We start from the raw sequence: 13,874 nt of genomic DNA, 5'->3' as shown, positions 1-13,874 counted from the left end.
GACAGAGCAGTAGGTGGTGACATAACGATATCCAACAAATAATTCAGCTTGATCCAAAAACACGGCACAGAGGCCAAGTTTTCTTTTTCCTTCGTCTACACATAAAACACTGAAACTCTGGAAGCAACAAAGAAAAAGCCTGCGTGTAGTAAAGTACCGTGTATGTGTGCACCTTTATTTTTCTTGTTTAGTCTCAGAGATGAAGCTCGTTTTCTTTATAATTCATGACGTCAATGTCGGACATTATCTAGGCTTGATTCTTTCAAAATATTCCTGACTCTGATTCCATAGGGACTCGGATAATCTGCTGCAAACAGTAAACGAGATAAAAACAATGGGGCGTGATGTTTCGATGATGATCTTTGACCCCAGAGTCAGAGCCTGTCGGACGCTGCACACAGAGAGCTCTGAAACTTCAGGTGAGAGCTGAGTGAAGGTTTATTGACAAAGAGGAGGAAACAGGAAATCTGTTTACACTCAAAACTACCAGGTAAAAAAAGCATGTTAAACAAACTAAGCCCCGCCCCCTCACCGTTACTTCCTGAAAAAGTGTAAAAATAGTTCCTTGGAGTCCGAGGTGCAGTCAAATATTGACCAATTACACGTCCTTTTATTCTCGTACAAACATGACACGGATAGAAAAGAGCATAAAAAACAGTGGCGGTAAAAACGAGGTCAGAATTTATATTTTTCTCACGCCGTTCGTCACGGCTGATTGGTTCTTCGGAGCTGCTGAGTTAAGGCACCGTGAGAGCTCGAAGAGGTAGGAGGCGGGGCCAGGAAAGGCTGAGAGCGTAGAGGAGGGGGCCGTTGTGGAGGGGACGAGGCGGTGTTGGAGGAGGGCGTGGAGGGGCCCGTGGTGATGGTGGCGCGGTTCAGGGACAGTGGTGGCCGCTGGGGCTTGGTGGTAAGGGAGAGCGGCTGCAGCTGCTCGGGGTACGGTGACGTGTGCCCACTGAAGGACGACGAGTGTGTGTGCTCCGTGTGCGTCGGCGCCGGGGCAGCGGGCGAGGCCAGCGACGTGGTGGGAGTCGCGGGAGAGTCCAAGGAGGAGGCGGGGCTCGCCTGTGACAGGTGTGTGTGTGTCAGGTGAGAGACGGTGTGCGGCTGCGTCAGGTGATGGCGCGCGTGTGCAGTCTGTGTGTGCGGTGGAGGCGGCGGTGGGTCCTCGGCTCCCACGGAGACACGAGGCCTCTTCAGCTGCGGGGGGAAGTTGTCTGACGGTGCCGCCGCGGCAACTGAGGAGCAGACGCACAAAAGTGACATCATTGTGACATTTTCTACATCGTCACAAAGAAAACAGCAAACATTGCCTCACCTTCGAGCTTCATCTCCATCCTCGCCCTCTTCCTCTTCTTCTTCTTCCCCTGCAGGAAACGAGCCGTGAGCACGTCAGCTGACACGAACATGTGACACATGATCACGCGACTTTCATACTCACATAGTTGTCTCTGGCCGACCAGCCGGGGTAAAGCTTGGAGTGCAGGAGCCTCTCTTGGCGTGCCAGCTCGTAGTATTTGGCCTGCTCGTCCTTCGTCAGTGAGTGCCACTGAGGATGGAAAAAACACAGCACACACGTGAAAAATGACGAATCCACGAACACGGAAAACAAACAAACAAACAACCCACCAATCAGATTCAATCTAAACTTATTTATATATACTTATATTTATTTACAGCCCTGCAGGACTCGGCCACAGTGAGGAGGAAGAACCCTCTTTTAACAGGAAGTAGGATCAAGAAGGGACAATCTACCTCATCACATGACTTTACCATTATTTTAGCTGTGATGAAATGATTTCATCATAACTTTGAATGTTTGATGATTCAGAGAATCTTACAACTTTCCTTTATGTAATTTTGATAAAGTTAAAATCTCAAACATGAAACTGATTTGATCCTTTCTGAACTTCAGTTTCTTCAATTCATCCCGACGGCTTTATGACGCTACACCTGACATCACTTTCTCCATAATGTCACTAAGAGTGACCTCTGACCTCCAACTTTCTGTCCAAATGACAACTTAATTATTAAAATGTATTTTATTCATAATTGTCTTGATTTATGAATCAAGAATAAAAACTTGATTTATTCTGAAAACATCACAGCTGTCAATCATTTTACATTTTAAATGTGAAATAAATGTAAATATGAAAACATGAATATTTGAACATGAATATGTGAATAAAATGTGTCTGGAACGTTAAAATGCGTAAAGACATTAGACTAAAAATTAAGCTCCGCCCCCTGGTGCAGTACCCTCTGTCCGAGGATCTGGTTGATGGACGAGCTCTCCTTCACTTTGCACATGGCGACCACTTTGGGCCGCTCCTCCCTCATGTACAGCATAAAGGCGTTCAGCGGCTTCTTGATGTGCAGCTTTTTGTCCTCGTCGCCCTCGCGCTTTGTTTCAGGCGTCGCCTTCCTGTGGGGACACAGGCGTGAGACGGGTGAGTGTAACCTTGGTGACAAAATGGGTGGGAGGAGCAGCTGCTGGAATTAAACTGTGAGGCCATTTATTTTTACCTTGGCTGAACGCTGCTGGCCCCGCCTTCGTCGCAGCTATCACTTTCAGGCTCCTGCTTGACTCTGGTGCGGACGATGGCGGGGTGGGGGACGGACAACTGAGGGGTGGGCACCAAGCGAGGAGAGAAGCTGCTCGACACCAGACTGAACAGAACAGGGAAAGGTTAAATACTACTGGATCATTAACAAAGCAACAATTCAAGGAGTGCTGCTACGTCCCATATCTGAGCATGTACTAATAAAAGCGTCACACAGACAGAATGGTTTATGAATGGTATACAGTTGGTATATTGTTGAATTCCAACAGTGAAATAAAGCACGCAGAATAGAAAATGAGACGACAACAAAGAAAATGCTATTTTCCATTAACTTTCATGCTGAACTGAGGAAATATGAACCACATATTTTGAATACCACAAAAAACAAGAAACTGCATTAAATATGGACATGTTTATTTTAACACCTACTTTGCCCTGAAGAGTCCAGGATAATATATGTTAATTAAATCAGCTTGAGCTATAACACTTTCAACAATGTGAGAAAACTGGCCTGGCTCACCTGTTTTTAAAATATGAATCTGGATTTTTTTTCTTTAGGTTTTGTTTTATTTTGTTTATTTGTCATTTTAACAAAATAAACCCACAATAATCCAAACTGACTCGAAATGTAAAGCTTTTACTTTGCTAACACAACATCGTGATCCCTCAAGGTGTCCTGAAGCCTGAGGAGTAATACGAGGAACTCTGACATGAGGCGATAAGGTGCGAGGATCACGCTTCACTTCAGCCGCAGTGAGCAGGTGGAGCTGATTCAAAATACACATGAGCATCAAAACGGCGTGTTTAGTCTCGGTCACTTACCTCGACATGGAGGCGTTCATGGCGAGTGCTGCCGGCGAGAAGCCCCCGGCCATGGGGTACATATGCTGGCCCTGCCTGCAGACAGAAACACGAGCAGATGTGAGGACTTCTTGTTAGCTGACAGCCGTGTAACGTGTGCAGAAACCTCTCGCCAGCCCCACGACTGGATCTGCCGATGAGGACGGCCGAGGAGGTGGGCGTGTCCCCTCAGTGTTTAAGGCCGGGGCTTTTCCTGGAAGCATTGCTCTGATTCTCCAGCTTTTACCAGTTTTAGGTAAACACGAGCCTGTGTTATTCAGCAGCTGATTGTACAGGTACGGCAGGTTTCACATGAATCGTCGTGATGCCGTGTTTTTATGACTTCCTGGTCGGTGGGAGTCTTCAGGTTGAACTGGATCAACAAACAGAAAGTTCAGCTCCTCGCACTCGCTCTGTCGCTTCCTCATTCATAACTGTGCCAGAAGAGCTCAGCTCTGATTGGCTGAAAGGGTCACTGCAGAGCATCAGTGATCCATGTCAGCAGTGGTACTTCAGTACATTTCCTCTGTGCTTCCATGTGACTGAGTTTTTTTCTCTGCCCTCAGAAACAGCATCATTGTTTCCTCTGAGGGCTGTGATGTAATTGTGAGATTACCATGGAAACCCTGAACCGTGTGTGTGTGTGTGTGTGTATGTGTGTGTTTGTGTGTGTGTGTGTGTGTGTGGTACTCACAGCCATCCCAGAGGGTGTGGGATCTGAGGCATGGCTCCGGGGGAGACCGGGTAGCAGGAGGCGTGAGGAGACCGGGACACCCCTGCTGCAGAGACAACTCAGCTTCATGCTTCAGCTTCACCATCATGCCCACAGGATTAAAGATGGAGGCAGGGATGCCGCTTACCTGCTTCAGGAGAGAAGCCAGGTGAGGTCCTCGGTGGGGAGAAGGCCTCGGGGCTATAGGACAGCAGTGGGTGGAGGTGGGACACGTGGGGATGCTGCACTATCGGCACACTGCTGGACTGCAAATGGACAGAGACAGCAGCTAAGAGGCAAAGATGAATATGAGATTATAATCTCAGGGTTCTGGATTATTGTATCAGAGGAAGGACAGATTATTTTCTTATAAACAGCTCTTCGTGTTACTGATGCTTCTGGGCGACTCCCCGACCCAGGCCTTGGTCTGACTCTACCTGTGACATTACTGTAATACTGCTATGTGAGGGTGACTCAGTAACAGGGAAGCAGTTAGCGGGATTAGCGCAGAGCTGGAAGAACAGAATGATCGGATTAAAGCTTTCTGACGGCTCTTCTGTATGCAGATCCACCAGGATATCATTAAAACTGCAACATCAGAAGAATGAAACTCAAAGAAGTGAAGAAGAGATGGATGAAATGGCTGTGTTTGTCCACCAGAGGGCGCACTACAACTACAAAGGCCGAGCAGCTGATCGGGGCAGTAAATAAATAAGTGCACTCTCCATAAGAGGCTGTGCACATCGCCCTGATTTACAGCGTGGTGATGGTGAGGATGAGAAGGAGCACAGTCCGGCTTGTTTTAACCTCACATGTTGAATCAGTGACTATCTCCATGACAACATGATAAACTGGAGAAACATCATCCTCCACCTCCCTGAGAACCAATCAGGACGGAGCTGATGTTAGTTTCATCTCTAAGCTCTTACCAGGTGTGAGGGAGTCGCTGTGTCTCTGACGGATGCTCTTCCTGGGACGTCGAGCAGCGGCCACTGAAAGGGCAGGTACTGTGGAGACACACACACACACACACACACACACACACACACGTTGGTCATGATTTCTCTGCAATATTTACCAGTAATCCCAGCACTGACACAAATCTGGATGAAGGGATTAAAGCCCGAAGGAAATCATCTTCCTCAGCCTAATAAAGTCTTTGCTGAAGGCCACGTCTGAGTTTCCTCCCAGCAGGTCGGACTAATCCACAGAACGCCCACAGGAGCAGCCTCCGGCCTCAAACTCACCGTGAAATGTAAACTCATCACCGAGGTCGCCCATCTTATGAAAACGAAGCAAACTTATTGGTGGAGGAACTGAAAGGTCAGACTTTTGCAGACTTTAGCTAAGCTGGCTGAGCACCGCGTGTTCCAGCAGCTCTGTCATAACTGACCAAACTCCATCAATGCTGGAACGAAAGCTGCTCAGACACGTTTCACCTAAGCCTCGTCTGAGCAACGCCACACAGGGAGAACCCGACACTCCCACTTCTGTTTTCATCCAAGTGAAGCTTCAACACGTGTGTCCAAGAACACGTTCACAGATCAGGTTCATGTCTGCAGGAGAACAGCTCACAGGAAGTCATATTACACCATCTGGACACCTCGTTTCCTCACATCAGGATGAACAAACTCACTGCTGCAGCGGCACCAAAGTGTGTGTGTGTCCGGGCTCTGAACACACACGGTGCATCTTTACTTTAACAGCTGCACTGAAGCACTCTGACCCACCTGGATGTTCAGGTGAATGCTGATAATGTGCAGTGATGGAGGTGATGGTGTGACCTGTCCAGGTGTGTTGATCTGAAGCTCTGTGTGTCAGTGTTGCAGGAAACACTGACACCAAGATGAGACAACGCACTTTGTGACGCATGTTTACATTCCTGCACACCAGAAACACCAACACAGGGCCACACCCACTGATGAATGGACCAATGACCTGGCTTACACAGGAGGAAGAAGAGGGACAGATTAGATCTAAACCAAAGTTGTTCTGACCCCACCCCTTCCACAAACTCACACCCCCATCCCCCTCACTTTATCAAATGTAAACAGACCCCAGGTGCTCAGTCCTCCAATCAGCTGTGATCCCTGACCCTTAACCACAGGACCACTGTGACTGATGTGCCTTCTGGACTGCAGTGACATCACCACCAAGCACCTGAGCAGGTGAGCGGTACGTGCTCAAAGTCCACAAAACACCATGAACCACCAATAAGAACACAGCTCTTATCTGCTCCCACGCTCTGTAACAAGCATGTAAACACACACACACACACACACACTGCAGTGAGATGACTTCCTTTGCATCGTCTCACTTTCCGCCTCGCTTGTTTACACAGAGCGGTGCAACACCTAGTGGTAGGCAGTGTCATAACATAACAGGAAGTTACTGAGTAGGACTTTCTGTTGCAGACTAGCCAGAGCAGTAGAGTCTGAACATCTCCATGACTTGCTGCGATCTCCGGGTAGAAGAATGACGGCAGCTTCCTTCCAGAGTCCAACCTCAGGGTTACCGAGGCACTCCAAAATAAACAAAGCAGACCCCTCCCCCTCTCAGGGAAGTAGTGCTGCGTAACCCTGAGTGAAAAAGAGGCGTGCTGATGGTGGCAGGATGCCCTGGGTGGATTCAGAAGCGTTGGCTCACGGCGCACAGCAGACATGTTTGGCCTGACTTACGTCCACAGCTCAGCTGCGTCAGTTGCTTAGTCATCCAGCTGCTTTTAGGGTCCTGAAGATGCTCCACCTCAACCTGCAATTCCAGCCTGAATGGAGCTCCTTTCTGTAGGTCTCTGGGGGTCCACCTACACCGTGCTGTGGGATGGAGGAGGCAGTGATTGTGGTCGAGGTGGTTTTCGCTGTCCAGCTGTTGGAGGTTATTCTGGAGCGATGATTGGCTGAAGCAGAACCATGGTGCTGTGGTCTTTTCTTATGGATGTAATGGCCTTCGTTTCCTGGAGGGCGAGGTTGGGAGGAGCAGTCCACCCTGACTGCTGATCTGAGTCTGGGAGGTGAAGACACCTATCAAGCTGCTGCCTTGTCTTCCTGTTCTGGTCCTGATGGTCCGGGTTCTGCCTCGGGATCAGATGAAGGAGACGCCTTCAGTTTGATGATGTCAGAGCGTGTGTCATGAACCATCAGTCTGACCCAGATCTGCAGCGAGCAGCAAGAACTTCCTGTTTCCTCCACGTTTGGGAATAAACTGTTTCTGTTCTGTGTACAGGAACACAGTGAAGAAAGCAGAACTGTGTGTATGTGACTGTGTGTGACTGTGCGTTAGTGTGTGTGTCCCTCTGTGTGTGAGGGTGTTTAAACAGGTTGTCCTCCTGGTATTTTAAGACTCTGCAGACAATATGAAGGAAAACAAAGGAGCTGTGGGTCTGTCTGGCCTGCTGAGAGGGACCAACTTTAACTAAACACACACACACACACACACACACACACACACACACGGCCGGCTTTATCAACAACCTTTTAAAGCCCAGCCCCCTCGGTCCTCCTGCTTCCATTCACTACAGCTCAGGTGTGACTGACTGCAAGCCATCTCAGCCAATCAGTCAGATGCTGATTACAGCACTGCAAACAGACGAGAAGCTCTGTGTGTAAAATAAGAATCACCAACACTTCACCAGCGTGTCCCCACAGGTCTGAGATTCAACTCAAAACAGAGACACTGAAAACAGCACATCAGACTGGTTAAACTGGTTCAAGTTGGGATTAAATCCAAAGCTCACACAAAAATATAGATATAATAAAAATATAATCATCGTGTTGTTTTCTGTTCTGCAGAGGCTTCTATGCAGACATTCAGACACCACCCCACAGAGCAGGTGGAGAACCAGCTGTAACCTCAGGCTAAAAGATTAAAGTCGGAAAGCTGCAGTTCCTCTGACGGCCAGCAGGCGTGGCCCACACTGAAATGTCCAACTTTGGGAGAAATGATTGGTCACTTGGATGAGTGACTGAAAATTCATGTGTAGATGAACACATTCACTTTTTTGGGACTGGCTGACTGAACATCATCAAGACAGTACAGCAGACATGAACATGCTTCCAAACCTGCTCTCCTGTCACGTGTTTATAAATCCATCCATCCTCTTCTGCTTATCCGGGACCAGTTGCGTGGGCAGCAGCACAACAGCACAAGCAGAGAAAGCCCAGACCTCCCTCTCCCCAGCCACCTCCTCCAGCTTGTCCGGGAGAACACCAAGGCGTTCCCAGGCCAGCTGAGAGATATAATCTCTCCAGCGTGTCCTGTGTCTGCCAGGTGGTGTTTATAAATCACCAGTTTAAACACCAATGATGATGTCACAGTGCCCCATCAATCTTTTGTATACAGTCTATGCACTAACCTGCAAAGGGCCTGAGTGTGTGGGCAGCTTTAAATGGAGATATTCGCATGTATCAACATGCACGTGTTACCAAAAAACAGGACTGACACGCTCAAATTACCCCACACACACACACACACACACACACACACACACACACACACACACACACACCTTCTTTCAGATCCTTGAAGCTAGTGTATTTGCAGTGTCTATGTATGCAGTGTGTGTGTGTGTGTGTGTGTGTGTGTGTGCGCGCGCACATGCGCATGTTTGCAGTGCCCGATTAATGACAGCCTCTGACCCGCCCTCAGACTGCCAGGCACACCTCCTCCTCCTGCTCCTCCAAAACACTGAGGCTACGTCCACACTAATGCGTTTTTGTTTGAAAACGCATCGTTTTCTCCCCGTTTCGGCCTCCTGTCCACACTGAGACGGCGTTTTCCTCAAGGAAAAATGCAGCGTTTTGAAAACGCTCTCGAAAACGCATACATTTCAAAACGGAGCTGTCCAGTCGCAGTGTGGACACTGGAAAACGCAGACTTTCTAAAACGATGACGCATTTTAGTCATGTGACCAACTAAACAAAGATAGCGGAGGGCATTATACAGCAGTTGCTTTGATTGCTCTCAATTTTGACAGCCCTAAAAAAAGATTAATATCAGTTTGTACATGCTCCAGGTAGCTTTTCTTCAAATTCTTTAATTCTCACTCACTTTTGCGAATGCGCAGGACTGGAACATAAGCGTTTTGGGCCGTTTCAATGTGGACGCACAACTTTGTGAAAACGACTGAAAACGCAAGTGTAGACGCGGAGCGTTTTCAGACGAAAACGCTGTTTTCAAATCTATCTGTGCTAGTGTGGACGTAGCCTGAGAGGGGTGCAGGAGGTCTGAACTGTGAGCAGAGCAGAGATACCTGTGCTCTTTCACACCTGAGCAGCATCACCAGACTGCAGGTGTGGCTCGTACCCGACACCTGGACCCGGCTCTGGTCTTTCAGCAGCTGCATAAAGGCTTCCTTTGCTGTCTTGTGTAATCTCAACAATGAACATAACCCACTTTTGGTTATCACACATGTAAAATAATTTGAAGAGAAATTACAAAAATGAAATTTTTCTGAACCTGAAATCCACTGCGGAGTCAGTTTTATCCTGATGCTCTTTTCTCAGTGTTTCTGTCAAAAGACGTTTCAGTAGCCGGAGGCTGAACTGCGACTTAGCTAACCAGCTCTCGGGTAATGATAACAATAACAAACCCACCTGAGAGCTTTCAGACTTTAAACACACAGGAGAAGGAAAGAAACCCCAGACCTGGGTTCCTGGGAATACTCGGCTGTAAAACTGACATGAAATGTGGCCTCAGGGGGGAAATGATTTATTTGTGACAACCTCAGGGAGTGGCACCAATCATCCTCCACCTCTGGTGCCAGGATAACAACTGGACAACTCTGCCCTCCCAACACAGTGGTCCCTAAAACAGCATCCATCTTTCCTCCAGTCTGTCATATCGACTCTTTTTAAACCGCATCACAAACTTCCAGATCAGGCTGAACAACCGTAAAACCACCTTCTCGTCATCATCCACTTTGCTCTGTAACCACGGTTTGCTTTAAGCCCCGCCTCTACCCAAGAGCAGCATTCAGATCAGAGCCCCTCACCGTCACACTGCATTAACCTCTAATCCCAGCTCGCCAACCCCAAGCTACAGCAGCTAATCTGCAGCTCGTCACTGAGCTCGACCTGCCCAACCACACACGCGCGCGCACACACACGCTCGTGCACGCAGCCTTCAGGTGAGTCAGCGTGATTTTCGTCTCTGCTGCGGCCTTCTGTCGTGTTAAAGTGTGTCACGTGAATGGCTTCATGTGCATGAGCGTGACTGAGCTGTACCAACTGTAAGTACACATCTAAAAATAAATCACCTAAAAAAGTAAATAAATAAATAAACAAATAAATAAAAATGCTCAAATTGATAAAAATATAAAATATTTGAAAAACAGAAAATCTATTTAAAAAATTCAATAATAAAATTTAAAATTCTATAGATAACATTTTATGTTTTTCAGATAGCATTGACAAAAATCTAAAAAAAAAAAATGTAATTAAAATCTGAATGAAAATGAAAAATGAAAGCCAAATGAAAAAACACTTTCAGCATCTCTGTGTCTTACCGTTCGGGCACCTGCCGTCAGGGCTCCATTGGCGAGGTACGGGCTGCAGAGGTTCCCGAGGTCAGGGAACATGAAGAACGGGTACCCGACGTAGGGCGAGGGCTGGAGGACGCCTCCATCACGCTGCTGCTTCCTCAGAGCTGAGAAATAGATAAAAAGGATCAACAGTGCACGCTGACCTGAGACCAGTTCAAGTTCAGGCTCACATTCAGTTCAGCTTTTACAGCCCAAGACCTGAATCAGATTATTAATCAGCTGCATCTCCAGTGAAACCCTCATTCTGATTAAGATCAGGAATTTATGATGCCAAACACCCTCTGACTTCACCGCACTGCTGGAAGCAGGAAGCTTACACGTGTAAGCACAAAAATGTCGGCTAAAATAAATCAATACCAAAAACAAAATTTAAATCAAGCTAATGAAAAATTTATTTTAAGTAATTTATCATTACTAAAATATCTAATTAAAATAAATAAAGTGTTCTAAAAGAGCCAATGAGAGAGATATAAAATACTGAATATTTGTAGCAAAAATTTAAACCCCCCCAAAATGATTAATATTTAAAAAAATAAACAAACATTATATGACAGAAATATGCATGAGAAATAATATTAATATTTAAATATAAAACAATAATTTTAATTAATATTAATATTTATTATTTTGTATATATTACATTAAATTTAATATATAATGTTACATTCCAAATGTACTTAAATGTCTAAAAGACATGAAACACACTCAATATAATTAAAATAAGATTCCAACAAAGTCAGGAGCAAATACATGAAGACAAGTCAAGTTGTCCAAGAAATTACATTAACCCAATAAAATTTTCTAAAACAATTAAAACAGTCAAAATATTTGCAATGAACTAAAATATATAGCAAATAAACATAATAAGTGTTTGTAAATATAACTGCTAATAGCTCTCTGAGACACCCAGAAATATTTATATAAATAATGTAAACATAAATGTGGCATTATCCTTTAAATGCAGAAAAAATGTGCTTAAAATATTAATAAGAAAGGTCAGACATGTTTACAAATACAGAAACATGGGTGTAAAATAGGGCTAGAAATAAAACAAATCTAAATGACAATAGAGGATTATGTCAATAAAGTACCCAGAAACACCTGGACTCTTACAGGTGTGTCTCTTGGAGGTTTCACCTGGTCTCAGGTACACAGAGCTCCGTGTCCAGGTGTTCTGCTGCTGGAGACCATCTCCCTCCCAGCGGGCTCATAAACTTCATAAAGCAGCACTGTGGCTCTTACCTTCCTCGCTCAGCTGGCTCTGCCTGCCCCTGCTCACCACACCTGGACGGGGCTCGGGGCGCCGGTCTGCCTGCACAGAGGAGCACACGGGGAGGGTAAACACAGCGCCGATAGCCCGCTGGGGTCCCGGCTGCCCCGCTGTGGCCCCGCTTTGACTCACCTCTGAGTCCGAGCTGCTGTTGGTCTCTGACTCGTTGACCAGGGAGGACTTGACGTCGTCCAGATCTCGCTCGGCGGACACGTTGCGCTTCTCCTCCTGCTCACCTTCGTCTTTGAAGGCGATGAGCTCGTCGCTGGCTCCCAGGTCGTCGCCGTCCTCCCGGCTCAGCTGCGGCATGGCTGGACGCTAACGACGGCTAACACTAGAAGCGACTTAAGGGCTAACTCGCAGTTAGTACACAAAAGTCCCGGAACACCGAAGCCCTCTCCCAGGAAAGTAGTTAGCTAAGGTCAACTGTGCGGGACCTCCTCAAAGTCAGCGTTAACGCCAACTTAACGGCTTTTTCTATCCGTTTAAACCGTTAAATAAACAGAAAACTCCCCCAACAGCTAGCTTACATGCTAGCTAGCTCCGTGCGGCGTTCACGGACACTTCAGCTTCAGGCGTCGAATTCCTGAGGAGCGCGGTCCTCCTTCAGCCGAGCTCCTCCAAGAAAAACCTCCTTACAAAAGCAAAGTCTCAGCCACAGATGCTTCAATGATTTTAAAACACCCCGTCCCACTAAACATGAAACTAGAATTTTAAATCCTTCACGGACGGACCGTCGACATCTTAATAAGCAAGCCCGAAAAGTTCATGTCCCCCCTGTGTGCAGTTACTGCTCCAGCGGAGAAAGTGGAAGGCCTGCCCACGGTGATCCCTGCATCGTTAGTCCGCTCTGAAACGTGCATAATTCCGCACACCGCTGCGGTTTTACTCTGCTCGTTTCCGCATATCGCGCAGTTTGCTGATTCAAGACGATCACTGGAGGCGTGGGAACGGAGACGGGCTGCACTCAAGTGGAGTGGAAGGAAAAGACTGCGGGGGTGGAGGCTGGAGGAGCAGGAGACCTGCACTGGCCCCGGATCAGTTCACCGGAGCCGGGTGCACGGGGCCGCGGGCTGAGCTGATCCTGGATCAGGCACAACAGGTTGATCCTATCTGCGCGCAGAGGAGGAGGAGTTCACACGGAGAAAAGGAGACTTTCAGAGTTTAAAGGAGCAGTTCGACACTTTGTGCCCTCACGGACTGAAACGGGACACACTTCCACCGCAGATGCCGAGCACAGACCCCGGGCCTCAAATTCCGCACTCTGCAGCTCCTCCAGTGGCCAGCAGGGGCGCCAGCGGCGGGTCAGCCCCCATACACTCCCGTGTTAACGTGTCCGACATTTACAGCAGAAATAAACGCGTTTACAGCAAACATACATATACACACACACTTGTTTTCATATCATAACCCCAATACTAAGACCACATTTTGAGTCTCAAAAATATATTTTTCTTGTTTGTCTGCCAATATTCACTAACTACTACCTAAGTAGTAGCAAAACTGTAAAAAATGGGATGTAAACTGGAAATAGAGAAAGTTCACCTTCAAAGTAAAAGTCAGGGTTGCAGTTAACATCTTTCATAAGGCAAAACTTTTATGTTGAAGTCTCCATATCCACTTTATGTCCCGCTCAGGTAGTAGTTTGATTTTGATTTTGATTTTGATTTTGAATTTGATTGATTAGCATTCAAATATCTCAGTGAAGACAGAACAAAGATCTACCACAAAGCACGAAAGCATGAGACAAGGCTAATCAAAAGGTAGTGATTATTTGCGGACAAAAACTACAAACATTTAATACTACAGACACAGGCGGCTGTGGCTGCTAGCTGTCTGCTGTCTTCATCTCAGCAGGTATCTGTATAAACAATATTGGGAGCAGACTTTCCAGAGAGTCTGAAATCCGGGTTGGATGAGTGAAAGTCTGTTAATTAGAGCTGTACCTGT

The 13,874-nt window shown here is 46.9% G+C and overlaps 1 protein-coding gene across 2 annotated transcripts; it reads right to left on the bottom strand.

Moving 5' to 3' along the window:
* Positions 1–420: 420 nt before the first annotated feature.
* On the bottom strand, positions 421–12,916 carry LOC113026196 (transcription factor 7-like 1-A). 2 transcript variants are annotated; one of them, XM_026174698.2, is made up of 12 exons: positions 12,057–12,916; positions 11,897–11,966; positions 10,619–10,758; positions 5,046–5,123; positions 4,265–4,382; positions 4,099–4,180; positions 3,387–3,461; positions 2,527–2,670; positions 2,260–2,425; positions 1,442–1,549; positions 1,319–1,367; positions 421–1,238 (listed from the first exon to the last, which is right to left on the bottom strand). In XM_026174698.2, the coding sequence occupies exons 1-12, from the start codon at positions 12,231–12,233 to the stop codon at positions 706–708; spliced, it is 1,740 nt and encodes a 579-aa protein (XP_026030483.1). In that variant the 5' UTR covers positions 12,234–12,916; the 3' UTR covers positions 421–705. The 2 variants fall into 2 exon arrangements, with proteins under 2 accessions (XP_026030483.1, XP_026030481.1); XM_026174696.2 differs by having other exon boundaries at positions 4,099–4,183; positions 12,057–12,374.
* Between the last annotated feature and the right edge of the window lie 958 nt (positions 12,917–13,874).

The sequence above is a fragment of the Astatotilapia calliptera genome, chromosome 7, assembly GCF_964374335.1.
Source record: "Astatotilapia calliptera chromosome 7, fAstCal68.1, whole genome shotgun sequence".
NCBI classification, from domain to species: domain Eukaryota; kingdom Metazoa; phylum Chordata; class Actinopteri; order Cichliformes; family Cichlidae; genus Astatotilapia; species Astatotilapia calliptera.
Note: the sequence above shows the minus strand (reverse complement) of the source record. Positions and strands in the feature narration are given on the sequence as shown.